This window comes from Cucurbita pepo, chromosome 14, assembly GCF_057944985.1.
Source record: "Cucurbita pepo subsp. pepo isolate OVF chromosome 14, ASM5794498v1, whole genome shotgun sequence".
NCBI classification, from domain to species: Eukaryota; Viridiplantae; Streptophyta; class Magnoliopsida; order Cucurbitales; family Cucurbitaceae; genus Cucurbita; species Cucurbita pepo.
The window spans coordinates 3139478-3155531 of record NC_141811.1 but is presented as its reverse complement, the minus strand read 5'-3'; the positions used below and the strand labels follow the sequence as shown (position 1 = coordinate 3155531).

General features: G+C 36.8%; 2 protein-coding genes across 5 annotated transcripts; both read right to left on the bottom strand.

The window, feature by feature from the left end:
* Positions 1–254: 254 nt before the first annotated feature.
* On the bottom strand, positions 255–7090 carry LOC111810176 (protein LNK1). Of its 4 annotated transcripts, XM_087117618.1 has the most exons (9): positions 6916–7089; positions 5985–6098; positions 5091–5239; positions 3685–4250; positions 3240–3591; positions 2638–3021; positions 1850–2001; positions 1062–1200; positions 255–823 (listed from the first exon to the last, which is right to left on the bottom strand). In XM_087117618.1, the coding sequence occupies exons 4-9, from the start codon at positions 4116–4118 to the stop codon at positions 728–730; spliced, it is 1557 nt and encodes a 518-aa protein (XP_086973744.1). In that variant the 5' UTR covers positions 4119–4250; positions 5091–5239; positions 5985–6098; positions 6916–7089; the 3' UTR covers positions 255–727. The 4 variants fall into 4 exon arrangements, with proteins under 4 accessions (XP_086973744.1, XP_086973742.1, XP_086973743.1 ...); XM_087117616.1 differs by lacking the exon at positions 5091–5239 and having other exon boundaries at positions 255–872; positions 6916–7090; XM_087117617.1 differs by lacking the exon at positions 5091–5239 and having other exon boundaries at positions 255–869; positions 6916–7090.
* A 1011-nt stretch (positions 7091–8101) lies between these two features.
* Positions 8102–15873, bottom strand: LOC111810175 (potassium transporter 7-like). Its single transcript, XM_023696777.2, has 10 exons — positions 15367–15873; positions 14712–14940; positions 13672–13920; positions 13283–13333; positions 11723–11983; positions 10979–11031; positions 10707–10821; positions 10342–10596; positions 9212–9734; positions 8102–9040 (listed from the first exon to the last, which is right to left on the bottom strand). The coding sequence occupies exons 1-10, from the start codon at positions 15658–15660 to the stop codon at positions 8506–8508; spliced, it is 2565 nt and encodes an 854-aa protein (XP_023552545.2). The 5' UTR covers positions 15661–15873; the 3' UTR covers positions 8102–8505.
* Between the last annotated feature and the right edge of the window lie 181 nt (positions 15874–16054).

Here is a 16054-nt window from a genome sequence, read left to right as displayed (position 1 = left end):
TCAAGTCAAGTTTTATCTTTTAACGCGCACAAAATTGATGGAGGTAAAAATATAAAGGTTGGTATGTTATAAAAATGTTGAAGAAAATAATATAAAACGTTCTCAGATATTTTGAATAGAGATGACGGGTGAATAGAACAAACAGAGTGTGATCTCCGTCCCTGTCTCCATGTCTCCACCCCGTTTCCCGCTTAAGAGAGGATGTATATTTTTGAACTGCATCCAAACCTTGCATGGAATTATACTTTAAAAAGGAAAAGAAAAAGAACTTTACAATGGTAACCCACCAATTGTTCATCTAGATAGAGAGGTATACATTACATAATCTAAGCCTTAAACTCAATTAGATCACTAAAACATACAACCAGAAATAATTTGAATTTCCATAAATCATGGCTAGCCCATTTCCTAACAGTGCCACAGGGGGGAGAAGTTGCAAGACTTGTGAATTGTGATTAGCCTATCAAATCAAGAACTAATGCACATTAACACTTTCGTAATCAGCATATTAAAACAGGCTCTTAATACATTAGCCAAAGACTATTAGAATTATAGCCTACTTGGCCTTTCAAGGTAAGCATTTGAAGGACCTGGACCAACATGGATGCATGGAGGAACTGGGGATATATCACAGAGCAAGGTTATAAAGGAGTACGAATCACTCCATGCATCGATGGCGGGACTCACACGTGCGTGCTATTTCACAATATTTTACAGAGCTCACTGCTCATGGTTTTTTCCTATTTGACAGCGGCTTTTGATCTGCACAAGCAGCAGCAGCTCCACCGGTTTCGTCCTGGAAATTTTGGTTATTGGTGGCAACCTGCAAATTGGTGACAGGCCAGTGAATCTCTTGGTTGGAAATAAGTCTGCTGATAAAGGAAATTGATATTTAGATGGATCATCTCGGTATTTTATGCAGTATATAAGAACGTGTCATGATAACATGGCGAGATGAACGATGTCGAAGAGAGAAATACGACACCCTTGAGTTTCTTAAACTGGAGGTGATTCTGTTCCAGATAGTATATGAAGAAGACTGAAAGGTGTAAAAAGCTTACCAGTTTGTTTGACTTGAGAGGCAAGGTGTTACCACCAGCAGGCATTAACGATGGATCAGAGGGCCGGTGAAATAGCAAGTGGGCAACAGACCGATCTATAGGATTGGTATCAGTTTCCAAATCCAAGAAATCTCCACTCCTGTTAAACCAAAAAGAGAGAGAGAAGTTCAAGGTCAACTTCATTGTTTGTACCCAAGAAGAAATTTTAATTTTATTTCTCAAAACCGTCTAAGCCCACCGCTAGTAGATATTGTCTTCTATAGACTTCCCTTCTAGACTTCCCTTCAAGGTTTTAAAACGCGTTTATTAGGAAAAGATTTCCACACCTTTATAAGGAATGTTTCGTTCCTCTCTCCAATCGATGTGGGATCTCACAATCCACCTCCCTTGGGGGACCCAACGTCCTCGCTTGCACAATACCCGGTGTCTGGCTCTGATACCATTTGTGACAACCCAAGCCCGCCGCTAGCACATATTGTCCTCTTTAGGCTTTCCCTTCCAAGCTTCCTCTCGAGGTTTTAAAACGCGTTTGTTAGGGAAAAGTTTCCACACCCTTACAAGGTATGCTTCGTTCCTCTCTCCAACCGATATGGGATCTCACAGCTTTCATTCCAACTTCCCATCATCCTCATTCAGATTAACTAACGAGGCCTAAGACTACATATGTTGCTTTAAGGTAACAGAAAAATAGGGAGTGCATGACTGGACAACATGAAACAAAAGCAAAAGTGTAATACTCGACAAATTATGCCCAGAGATAATGTGGTGAGTATACAGCGAGAACTTGCCTGTTGGCATCTTGATCAATTGACGATGGATCTCTCGCGAGTTTATCTTCTCCAATATTCTCATTGAGATTCGCACAGTTATGTCTCTGCTCTGCACTTCTTGCCAGGCGATAGAGACTGTCTCTTATGCACAGCTTCGTCCTAATATCCAGCTGAATTAAGTAGTTCAAGCAGTTAGTTTCATGAACAATATCACAATATTCACATATCCTAGTAAACGGATCTAAAAGCTAATTATCAAAGCATTTTTTGAATCTTGGATAATCTTCAGTTTTGAATATATGAACCATGCAAATATTTCCTCAAGCGAAAGGAAATGGAAAAAAAATGCTCTTCTGTGTAAAAATACAGGATAAATTAGTAAACTTCAAGTATGAAAAGAACATCAAATTCGTTCTTCTAAGTTTTGATCAAAACAGTACATAACAAAGATCCCTACATGTATCAAATTTGTTTTTCAAGTTAGTTGATTTTAGATTTTCGATGTCTATATTCTAATTATCTAGAAAATGACGTGTTGACATGCCAAGGTCGTGTTGTGGCGGTGTTTCCTCATGATGACGTTGTTTAAGGTATATATAGACAGTCAAACTTATGACATGTAGAATTTTGTGACACCATAAACTATAGAGATTGAACAAAACCACCAAATGTTTGTTGTGGCCATAGCCCGGTCATTGGCTATAGTAAGTTAGTGAAAAGCAACTTGCATGCAAATGACTTTTTTCCGAGCGAAATGGACAGTAGACACTATTTTATCGAGTGAAAAGCATGGAAAGTACAACTACCTGCTCCATTACTTGTTGAAGCTGGCGAAAACTAGTTGCTTCCAGTGAAATTCCATCCAGCATCGTGCTGCCCCTGCAAGACTTATCCTGGGCATTTGAAGAATCTAATTCTGCTCTAGTTCCTCTGCTAACTACTCCAGTTTCACTGTGACCGTCATCAATTTCACTTTCAGACCTTGGAGCCTGCTTTCTAACTGGAAACGAAGTATTGAATGTTTCCGAACTTGGTGCAGACATAAAAGTGAAATTCTTGTTGAATGAGGCTGGTAAATCCTGGTGGTACACTTTTTCTCTATTTTCATTTGCTGCAGTTGTTGGAGCATCATAGGAAGGATAATGAGAGCTATGCATAGACTGTAGTTGATCAGAAGCATAAGATGATTCCTGCAGAAATAGGCAGTCGTTACTCAGGTTTCAGTATAATTTCACGGTTCGATGAGTTCGAGAGGGATTTGCCTGGACAGTTTTTACTTTATCGAACTATGAGCCTAGAGAGTTTATACTAAAATGCTTCATTTCATGAAACTCTATATGTTAACTTCTTCAATGACTTAGTTTTTATTTATTCTTGGTTTGAGGAGGAAGAAAGATCAGTAACAAACCTGTGTTCTAGGTATCAAGTCACCTCTAGAATTGCTTTTCATATCTGACATGTCAGCAGCTGACAAGTGACTAATAGCAACAGAGTCGCCAAGATCTGTAGTCCCATCATTCACCTTGCATCCATTTAAAATATTATTTCTGTTCAGACCATCAGGTGGAGGTTCGGAATTCACGGGATTAGACTCTTCGTTAAATTCAGATGCATCAATTATTGTACTTCCTTCACAGCATGAAAACTTAAAGTTTGACTTTGATGGATCTTCATGTTTTTCCGAGCCATGGGATGGGGAAAACCAGCGTAGATCATCTTCGTTGTTTAGATTCCCAAGCCCAAATGTCGAATCACAATTTCTGCAGCATCACAGTGGGATCAAAGAATTCAGCCTCATATTATAAAATCTAAACAAATGGAAAAACAAATTACGAGGAAGGGCTGAAGATTACCTAAACATCCTATCAACATCCTCAAAACTTCCAATATCTTGCCACCCATAATACAGAAGATCGTTATTTTCGTTGTTTTCACGATCATCGTCCAGAAAACTAATATCATTATCTGTTTGGGACATATGACTGACTGAATATTGATACATGTCATTCTCGTCTGCAGCGCTATTATCAGTTACAATATGATCATCAGTGCAGTAATCAAGATCTGTACCCACGTCCGTTTTAAAGCAGTGGTTTGACATACTAAGACTGCTTGATTCCATTTTCATATCTTTGATTGTATCACTGTTTAATGAAGAAGGAGCACCATCAGGTGTATGAGACCATGAATCTTTTTCCAGCACTGTATTCTTCATGATTGATGTTTGTGTTTTTACTTTCTCCTTACCAAGAAAACTGAACTTAGATGCACTGTAAGCACTGCTCATAAAGCCAACTCGGCGATTAGAATTCTCAAGAGTATCGTTCTGTACTTCAAATAGATCCCAAAGTTCATCACCAACATGAGGCACTATATAATCATCAATCTCAGTGAAATCTTTCCAAAGATTATCCTTGAGCTGCAACACCATTACAAGGTAGTAAGCTACGATACTGAAGAACTCAAAATAGAAGGCAAAGATATATTTTTCCTACTTACATTAAAAAAGATTTGGATAAATTATTATATCTTATAAAACACAGAAGCCAGTTCAACACACATCTTACAGGTGAACTAAATCCAAACTACCAGCACTATATGTAGTAACAAAATTGTGACATTTAAACTTGACGTGTATACCGGTACCCCCCCTCTTCTAGCAAATCAAACTAGTTTTCTTAATAGCACAACTTCAAATCCGTTTCTCTACACAAGACAAATATTTTTACAGCTACAAAGTTCAAAGAGACACATTTGAAAACTTCAAAACAAAGAACAAACCATAAATACGTTCTATAAAATTATTATGTGAAGGTTTAAGATCTATTTTGGGTATTTTTTATGTTTGTCGTTCTTTGGTTCTTACACTTTCAAATGTTCTATTTCAGTCCTCAGACTTCACATAAAAAACTATTTAAGTCCTTGTCATCAATTTTTATAAATTATTTGATAGATCCTAATGTGACATATTTTGTGCATTACATGAGATTTTGTTTTTTTCAAACGAAAAATTTGATACTTAATGGAAAATTAGAGAATAATACAGAGCCCATCTAAGCTAGAGCTTTGCATATACAACTGCCTTTATTTATTGTATCTATGGAGTACACAACGATGAGAAATTGTTAGCACGATATTTTTATGTTTACAATGTGTATTAAAAAGCTAAAAAAAAAAATCTTATTTTGACTGTAAAACTAAAGAAATATGCAGAGACATGTTGATTCAGAACGAAGCAAATTTAAGGATTTCAGAATACCAGTTACTAGTGATGTCGCCTTCACCTCAATGGCAACATCAGCTACACCAACTTATGACCAACCACAAGATCAGCAAATTCCAGTGATATCTTATTATACTACGGCATCCATTTCATGGTCCTTAGCTTGAATTCGAATTGCAAAAGTCCTGTTAATAAGATGATATTATATGGATGGGTCTAGAGTGGGAACTAGAAAAAAAGGGGCATTTAGTTGGAAGCCAAATTAGCAATGCAAACCAGATACATACCTCTGAAGACACAATAGTTACAGAAAAGGGCTGCTGCTAAATAAATCTAAAAGAATAGTTTGCTTTAACCAACAATTTGGTCTTCTACCCAAATGGATATAAGTAAAATATACATGCATGAGAACGCACACACTACATTCTCCTAGATATAAGATTCACTCAGATCACTGGGGACAAGAGGTTGAAGCAAATAGAAGATAAAAAAAATTATAGTATCGTCTCGAAATAATAACTGGACGCTCAGTCTAAAGTGAAAAGATTATAGCAGATATCGTTTAAATCGTATTAATGGCACAAGATTGATCATCTGCTGGTAAATATGAAGTTCTCTCGTGTAAAAACGTTAGTATTTGCACTACTTCTTGGACATCTTTTTTTCTTTTACAGCCATTACCTATTTTCTGAGCATGTGTAGGAGGACATTTCAATTGAAGTTAGAACTTTACACTAAATAATGCTTCAAAGATAGTTGAAATCTTGGATAAAAAAAAAATTCTGAGTATGGTAGCAATATTGATGAACGAATACATTATGGGAAGCCAAGAATGTGAGACATATTCAACATCTCTACTAGGGAAAACAACCAACATTAGCTCATTCCAATAATTTGAAAATAGAGAAAGATGGGAGAATAAAACTCTACCTTATACATACACAAGTCAGACATTCCTTCAAGATCCTCTATCCACCATTTAAGATCATAAAATTGTTTGATACGATGTCCTGTCTCAATCACCAACTTACCCAGCAGTAAAATCTGAATGAAGAATAGAATAAAAAATGACACAACAGTTTCTCAGATTCATACTTGGGTTCTAAACTCATTATGCAGACTGTAGACGGAAAAACAGCAGAAACATGTTAACAAAAAGCTGTTTTGTTTTCCTTTGCAGTACTGTTCAAACAAACACGCTAAACAATTAAATTTACTCTCTTCTTCGATCTAATATTTCCCGTCCAACGAGTTAACCCGAGAGCGATCTCAAAAGCCAGATCGATTCGATATGTTTCCAGAGGAAAAGGAAAACGAGTTCATCAGCCATATGATAAAAAGCAAAGAACAAAAAGGCCAAAAACAGCTACACCATAAAATCTTCATCCTTGCCCTTGGCTTGTGCTGCCCGCTCAAGGCTTTAACAAGAACTTCCTTGGATGGAAAATTCTAGACTAAGAGCAATTAGAAATGAGATTCCTTCTAAGCTGACTTCCATCGAAGCAACTACTAAACTCAACTGAGCTATAAATCAAAGTCTGAAAAACACAGTTTCAAGGAATAAACATCCCCTCTTTCAATTAACCCATCCATCCATCCATCAATCAATCAATCAATCAATCAATCAATCAGAAACTCAACAATTTCACTTCCTTCCGATGAAACCAAATTCCCATCGAAGAATTCAAGACAAACCTTATTAAATTCAACTCACTTTCTCACCAACCAAACAGTTCACAGATCGAATCATCAAAACAAAACAGAACAAAAGAGAGAAAAAAAAAAAGCAAAAGATAAACAGCAGAAACAACAGCGATCCACCAAAAAAAAATAAAAAAAAAAAATGAAAAAAAGAACTCACCTGGACGCGAAAGAGCTTCTTAGAAATCCGAAAAGCTGAGGAGTAAAAACGAAGATTATAGATCGAAGAAAAATCACAGCAAACACAGAAACAAAAGCAAGCCCTAGGTGGGTTCGTTCTTGAGAAAGGCTTCGTTTTCCCAAAAAAAAAAAAAAAATTTGTTTCGGGTGGAAGAATATTTTACTATTCCTCAACTATAAAACTAGTAGCGGGAAATCGGACACGTGGCGAGTGGAAGGAGAGAAGAGAGAAGGGATATCAGAATTCGTGGACGAGAGCTCGAGACGAAATCCGATCAGTTTCGCGAACGTGATTGGTTGAAATTTGTAGCAATCGCTAGATTCTCGACACGTGGCAAGGGCGGTGGAATATTCCATTCTGAAGTGGGTTCTAATAAAGTTTGGCGCCCGGTTTTGCTGGCTGACCTAACTATTGGACACATATGTACAAATTCAGTGGTCTCTTTCTTTTCTTTAATTTTGTCTGCCCATTTCTTTTAATAATATTCTTTTTTTATTATTATTATTATATATTTAAAATATAGTTTTTTTTGCTCCATTTGTCTAAGTTATGTTAAATATTGTTAATTAATTAATTTTCCTAGTTGACTTAAAATATGTTTTCTTAGTGCCTTCTTCATATGATTATTTATTTGTTAATTTATAATGTTTTGCGTCTAAAAAAAATTCATTTATGTGCCTTTAATTTTATGTTAAATCAAATATAATTATGTTTATTGACATATAAATCTATAATATTTTTTATTTAATTTTCTTAATTACTTTCACATCAACAAATCATTAAAATATTAAAACAAAAGTCAACTATTTTATTACGAGTACTTTTGATTGAAAAGGGGAATTCATTCATGTCTTCCTTATTAGTTGTCGATTGAAAGGATATGAAACAGACGTACGAAACCTTAGCTTTGCTGACTTTCTGAGGTATAACCTTCGCCACGATACGGCTTAGCTCTTCGCACTGTCCGCAGGCTTTTTCTTATAAAGAGAGAGAGTAAAGGGGCGGTACGAAAAATTGGTCCGGGTCTAAGAGGGCTACCGAGACCAGATTGGGTGAAGAATTCTTGTGAAATCTTAGACAAAATCTGAATAGGAATTGGATTATCAGCAAGGTTTTGCATTATCATGGGGAATGAGTGAGCAGGGGCCAAAAACAAGAAATAGTGGAACCACCTTTCAACAAGACAACCACTGATGCATATGAAAGTTTGATGAGCAACCAAACTAATTCGAACAGTTTTCTTTTAAGTCGTAACAGATCTCATCGATTGAATTCACGTAATTTCAAACATCCTACACGTTCATCATCATGCATGAACACGAACACAAACACGAACACGAACGAAGAACTGAAACTGTGACCCCAACCCAGAATGGAGCCTTGCAAGACTTTCCCCATGAGCAAAGGGAGTGTGACAAAGCTTCCTCTGAATCCAAATGAATGTTGTAGCACACTGAAGAATACAAAGACCATTGCCTTCCTTTTTTTGTTTTGTTTTTGTTTTCGCCGACCTCCTTCCGTTCGTGCTGCGCGTATATTTGGTAATCCTCTGGCAAAAGGCTTGAGCTTCTAAACCATGTATGTCATGCCAACCTGCATCAGGTGGGTGTGGGGGACACTCAAGTTGGCAATACCCCGCCTGCTGTTCTTTCTTAAAAATGCGTAGAAGTAATTGATCACTAGCTTCTTAATAAACCAAGAATCCTTTCTGGCTCTAATATCTCCATGGCCGAGAAGGTAAACCACTCCTGATTCTTTAGCCTTTCGTATAAAAGAAAGCTCTCTCTCAAGTGATTGTTCTGCATCTGGGATTGAGGGATCTAGAGATTCCACTGCCTGCACTTCTTCTGGGACGTGGATGACTTCACTTATGGGTCTAGCCTCGTTGAATTCAGCAAGCAGAGGAATGCCAAGTGAATAGACACTTCCATTTGGACCGACAAGAAGTCGAGAGCTGTGGATTTCGTTGGAATCAGTATCATCGTCTCCCTCGCTCTCTAACGATCTTTCTTGTGCTTCTCGACGGATGAATTTCTCGAGGCTTTCAATTAAGAGCTGCTCGAACATCTGATGATTTTCCTTTCGAACGTCCTTGTAACCATACCTGTTAAGTGATGAGGCCACAATGAAAGATCATATAAAGGTAGAGTATCACATATAGTTTTATAATCAGCCACATACTGAACAGATCACCAAATTTCATCTTTTTGATGAGAAGATCAACCAAAATGAATGCGTTGCAGCCACATTTCTTATGGAAATTGAGTTTTCGTACCTGGCAATGCAACGAAAGATGTGATAGCTCTTCGGGCAGACTCGGCGGAACAGAAATCTCTCACTCTGAGGCACAACAGGAACCGGTACGTACTTGATGCAGACAAATATGATCATTGAATGAACTGCAGGAAGAGTAGTCAGAAACTGGCCAAATACTGCAGGTATTCCTTTCACTAGTTCATTATATAGCAAACCGATGCCAGGAGCTCGGAGTGTCCCAAGGTTGCACCCAAGCTCACGCATTAGATCCATTGACAGCTTTTGCTTGACTTCAGTTTCATATTTGAGCTTGCTTCCGTAGTTCCAAATATACATAATGAAGAACATAATCACTGCGAAGACCAATATGATCCAACTTCCATCACCCACACCCCATAACACAGACGAGAAAAATATCAGTTCCATCCCAAGAAAGATCATCGCGAAACCCATTACAATGATAATGTTTATCTGCCATATAAGAAGCATAACAATGGTTGCCAAGACAGTTGTCATCATCATCACTCCGAGCTCAGCGATACCTGCAAGAAAGATTAGTTTAGCAAAAAGATCAGGTAGAGCATATAAAACCCAAGAGAATACGGGGTAAGAGCATTACAGAACAAGGATACAATAATTCAACCTCCATATGCCCCCGCCCAATATTCCTTACACTATTTTGATTAAGAATAAACACCAAAATTTTCATTATACATTGAAACTATTGGATACAGTTCAGATTGGCTTGTTAAGATGGAATCATTATCCGTATTTACCTAACCTGGGCCAATCTTCTTCTTCTTCTTCATTTTTCTAAAAGAAAAAACGTGATTGAAAGAAAGATGAAAGAATACACGTGATTGAAAGAAAGAGGAAAGAATACATTGGCATACAGAAAGAAAAGTCCACAAAAGGGATCCATACTACAAGAAATGACTCCGATCAAGACAAATAAGACCTATCGAGTAATTACAAAGAGCCTGAAAGCAGAAGCCCAAAGAGAAACAAAGAATCGAAACAAAGAATCTAATAAGGAACCAAAAATTGCTACAAAAACGCTCACGTCCTTGCGGCCAACTTATCCTCAAAGATAAATCATTTATGGTAAAGCAATTGAAATTTTGGATCATGAGAAAATGTTAACATTACCATATGCGTTTCCAATCTCATACATGCTAGAAATGGAGCAGACAACCACCAGGCAAACTGCCAATAAAAACCAATTCAACACCGGGATATAGATTTGCCCCATGAATTTCCTAGATGTATGAATGATCTTAAGACGAGGAAAACAACCAAGTGCCGTTGATTGTTTTATACACGAAAAGGTAGCCGTAGTCATTGCTCGACTCGCAATTAATGCAGCAACATTAGCAATGAGAAAAACTGGCCAAAAGGCACTTTCTGTAGACAGTAAGCAAGAGACTTGCATTAGCAAAAGCACCCACTGAAATTATAAAAAATATTAAAACATCGAGCTTTACAAATCAATAAAGATAATTAATGAGCCTTACTGGGAACAGAATTAAAAAATACGTGCTCAGCTCCATTGTGGTTTGATATAAGGTAGGCAGCTTGACCCAAATAACCCAATAAAAGACAAGGCAAGACAAGAAACACAAACGTAAGCTGCAAACATTCACTAAATAAAATTAGATATCAAAATTCAGAGAACGCTGAAAGGTGAAAGATTGCACGAATAACATCTTGAAAAGTGCAAGGTTATCATATAGAGAGGATGTGCATAAAGTACCTAATTCAACAATCTTAAATTACATCTTCCTACCTGTATTGACTGCACAGAGAAATAGCAAAGATCCGCAAACATTGCCTCCGAACCTGGTAGTTGATGGTCAGAAACAAAATAAGAGGGTTAGAAAATCTCCATGCTGATCAAAGCCACACCAAATTCAACTTTTTAAAACTACGTGTAAACTAATTAATAGTTAGAGGCTAAACAATAATTGAAAAAAATAATTTCTTCATATGGATATAAGGATATTCTTTCTAAGTTTCTACATCTATCCTACTTATGTAATCGGTAATGGTAGGCATGGAATCACAATATGAAACGTGAATTAAGAAACATCAGGAGGCATACTATAGTTTTGATTTATATAACAGAGCTAAAGGTATTACCCCTCTCGCTCTTCATGAACTTGAGTAACACCAGGAGACATAGCATAGATCCACATTATTAACAGATTTCAAAAATTAAGTGTAAACGAAAACTGGTGTCCACTAGGATATAATAACCCCCTCCCCACCAAAATGTGGGGAAGGATGTACACAAAACCAAGCTATATAAGCTAACAAATCAATGATGGAAAAATTCATATTTCATTCATCAATGAGTTTCTGTGCATTCTGTTTCTTTTGGTGGTCTGGGGCGCTGGGGGTGTCGAAATATCCTTTGGGGGAAAGAGAAGTACTTTGTAATTTTCATCATACCTTTTTACTGTATTAATGAAATGTGCCTCCTGTTTAAACTACAACAACAAAGAAATATTCGGTAGATCAGTGTGTTTACCTGTAGCACATAATAAACAACCTCCAAGGCAATACCATGCATTGGTAGAGTTCCTCTTGAAGAAATAATAAATATGAACAGGATTGAATGCCTTTAAGACACTGCTATCATATATGACAAGGTTATAAATCCCCATGCCTGCAAGTGTACAGAACCATATGAATAATGCAGGACCAAGAGCGAGCCCCACTTTGCTAGTGCCATACTTCTGAACACTGAACAAAACTATAAGACAGGCAACTGAGATCATCACAACCTCATCTGCAGAAACAACAAACAGTGAACAAAAAAAAAAAACAAAAAAAAAAAAAAAAAATCAGATCCAATATACATAGCAACAAGAAGTGATGCAGAGAAATAAATGCATCAATATCAGCAGGATAGAGAATCTTATAAGCCACACCCAACCCAACAAATTATATAAAACCTTCTCAAACGGACAAATAAAAGGGGAGAGTTGCCTAGAAATTTTTATTAAATTAAGCAAATACAATAGATAAAAGAAAGAGAATATAGTCTATAGAATATGCATGCTTTGATACTGTTCTTCGCCCATATTTTTTACATTCATTAGAAAAATATCTACAGACCTAAAAGCTGGCTAGATTACTTGTTACTGAAGCACTAATGAAAAACATGATCTATGAAAACATGTGTGTTAAGTGGAAAAGCTACATGGCATAAACAAATGAGTCTTTTCTTTGTAGGGATACACGCAAATATGACATCATGATTTAATGAGCTTGAAAGTAAGCTTCATCCATAACTCTCTACAAATAAGGACTGATGTATCATAACCAGAAATTTCATTGGCTAGTATGTGTTGTTTTTCAACTTGAGCTATGGGGTATTCAGAAACTTCATCGCTTTCCCTAGTAATTTTGTCTTTGTTATGTCCGTGTCTCTGAAAGGTTCAAATAGTTTCCAAATTATAAAAAGCTCTCACACTTGATACAAGTATCTAACTGCTGAATCGTTGACCCATATTAGATATTGACAAAGAAACATTATACAAGACAAAGAATCCATACTTTATGAGCTTCAAGTATACTCTACAAGTTTTGTTGTTGCGAAGTATGATGGTATACAAAAGATATTAACGGATTTTGAATGTATTCAATTGGGGGAAAAAAAAACACTTTTTATACTAAATACTTGATAGATATTAAAATTATAATGACTAGTTTTATACTAAAAAATGTTCTCCTCACACCCATTGTAACTCACAAATCGAATGAGGGGCAAAAATCCAGCCCTCAACCCCATATCCACACACAAATCATAAGCCCAGATTTCACTGTTGCATAATCACAGAACTCCGGAAACTAAAAAGGAAATAGCATGAAAAACAATAAACAGCAAACTATAACTTTTTTGAAATGATGATAAAAAAAAATAAAAAGGCAGTTGATCATCTCTCATAATATATTTCAAAATGAATGGATCTCAAGAAGATGCCCCTGAGTTATCAAACACTTCAATATCTATCATCATGTTGTGGACTGTCTAAGTGAATTGCCATATAAGAGGAACTAGACAGTCAAAAAGGTAAGAAACTACCTTGATTGATCGCATCCACTCCAATCTTTAGTCCACCAACAGCCGACATTACTGCAAGATTTAAAACAAAAGGTCGTCATTATTCAACATTACTAATACCCAAATCTCTAGCTCCATTATTGGCTAGGAAGCTTTTTCCAAATATAAAAGATACAAGGTCGTCTAAACAGTAAAACAGATTCTTTATGGAATAAAGGTGCAATTTCGTTACAGGGATAAGGAAATGAAAAAGAAGAAAGAAACCAACTAAAATAGAGGATAAAGTTTGTTTTGTCCTCAGCCAGGCCCATGGCCAAGATCACAATACATCTAAAATGGCTTCCATTGTCCCAAAGCTGGCAGCACGAGAATTTACTCAGCAGAAAAGAGAAGAAATAGTATATAAAAACCTGACATGGCTGGTGTAATAACTCCATCGGCTATTACCATAGAAGTTCCAGCAAGAACAAGCATCAAGAGAAGCTTCTTCAAAGTCAGGGAAGCCTCAAGTTTTTCCTTTATTCTTAGTGATCTTTCCAATTCAGGAGATGGCACCTTTAACCTAAAACGTGATATTCGGGTATCTGAAGGCAGTTGATTTGGGAGTAGACTGACCTTGGCATGTCTACAAATCAAGGAGTACAAAGCAAAAGTACCTCCTGCAAAAGTTGATAACTAAATAATGAAAATCACACTATACGTTTCATAACACATTTTCTTACATACAAAGACCGAATCATTTGTGTGATGACTTGATCAATGGCTAGCAAGATTTCTCCTCTAAGGGCTCAGAAAATTTGGAGTTATGCATATTACGCCAGTATGATCCTATTGCAGCCACCCCCTAATTACTAGGCCAACCTACAATATTTGTATGCATTTTATTCAGGGTGGAAGGAATGCATTGGGATAAGAACAACTATATTACTCCAGAAAAACATGTGAAGGATGATAAGTGTCCAAAACTGACTAGGAGATGGGAGAAACGACAAAAACACTAAACTAGCTATTAGCAAAACAGTAGAAAATTACAAAACTCATAGGACTTATAATGCATAAAGCCAACTAAACCTCATCGACACTCCACCTGTGTAAAGTACGTACAGTTTGGTTTGGAAATGACAAAGCGAGGAAGAGAGTGCATGATGAAATAACATGTCATACCAGAAAAGTTAAGGCCAATATTGTTTTGCTAGGGAATCCATTTCATTAAGAGATGAAAAAAAAAAAAGACCTAACAAAAATCCGGACTAAAACCGAACCAAGTTTTTAGAAAAAGATTCAGGACCGTCAGCTATACATTGGATCCTAAGAGAAGGGGCATTTTCTACCAGCAAACCTTGAGCGCTCCTTCAAGATATGAGCTCACAAAATATTGCATCAATACACATAAATATGAGCATGCAAGAGGAGCAACTTTAAATAAATGACATAAGTTTAAAAAGCATACCTTCACCATCATCATTTGCCAGCAGAACAACAAGAACATACTTGACTAGTGAAATCAAGATTAAGGTGTAGATAACAAGAGATAATGCCCCAATAACATCTTCATCTTCCTTAATAGGAGCCTTGTTGAACATGACACTGAAGGTATACAGAGGGCTTGTCCCAACATCACCAAATACAACTCCAAGGGTTTGAAAAGCAAGAGTAATTTTCTTTCCCACGCTGAAGTCCTGAAAATAAGTTACGAACATCAAATACTTCAAATACTTTCATACCCATGAATTAACGTTATATAACTATCATTCCGCTCAAACCAAATATCCGATTGAAGAGAAGTTACAAACTTAAAACTAGGACCGAATTTGAAAGTAAATCCCGTACAAAGTAACAGAGAATGTAGATACAGCCATTATCTCCTTGATTAGTCATCATGGAACAGACATTGACATTTAATCATCAGCCAATTAGGTAGTTTAACCTTGCTGCTAAAAAAAGTAACCCAGAATCTGCAGATAACCAATAATGTTCCGCTAGCTTTACATCACACCACAACGTAAAATAAACTAGAACTTGCTTCCAGTTCAATATCGCGGTAGATAAACAAAACTAAGAGAGACAAAAAAAAAAAATGCAACTTAAATTGAAAACTCATAAACCTCGTATTCATTTCTATGTGCACCAGGGACCTCAAGAGCTTCGACATCGAAGGAATCAATACGTGGGCCAGTCCGAATCAATTTCTGCTCAACATTATCTTCTTCCTCAGACTCCAAATCCATACGATGCTGCGCTGCATTCTCCTCGTCCTCCTCGTCCTCCGCCTCCTCGTCCTCCGCCTCCTCGTCGATGTCCGATTGATCCTCATCCTGAAATACCCATCGGGACTCGGAGGAATCCATGGAAGCAAGCCTACAATTGACCTCTCCCCTCTCTAATTCACCGTCAGCCATTAAGCAGGGGAAAGTCCTGAATCTTGAAAGATTGGAAGATGAGTGAAAAGCAGCTGGAAAAAGGAATAAGGGATCCGATTCGAATTGCCAGACTTGGAATGCAGTGAATGAAATGAAATGAAATGAAACGGGAAATGGTTGTTTTTTCAGGTGAAACGAAAAGGGAGTACGTTGGGAACGGGGAACACACTGCGCGCGGTTGTGGAATCTCGGAGAGAGAAATTAGAGAGAAAAATATATATTATTATTACACACCTCTTCTCTTTTCATACTAAATTATAAAATAAAATTTTAAAAAAAAAAAAAAAAAAAATCATTGCTAATCGTTTAAAAAACATTTTTTTAATGTTCAAGTCTCAATTTTTTATTTGTAGGCCACGACTAAATCATTTTA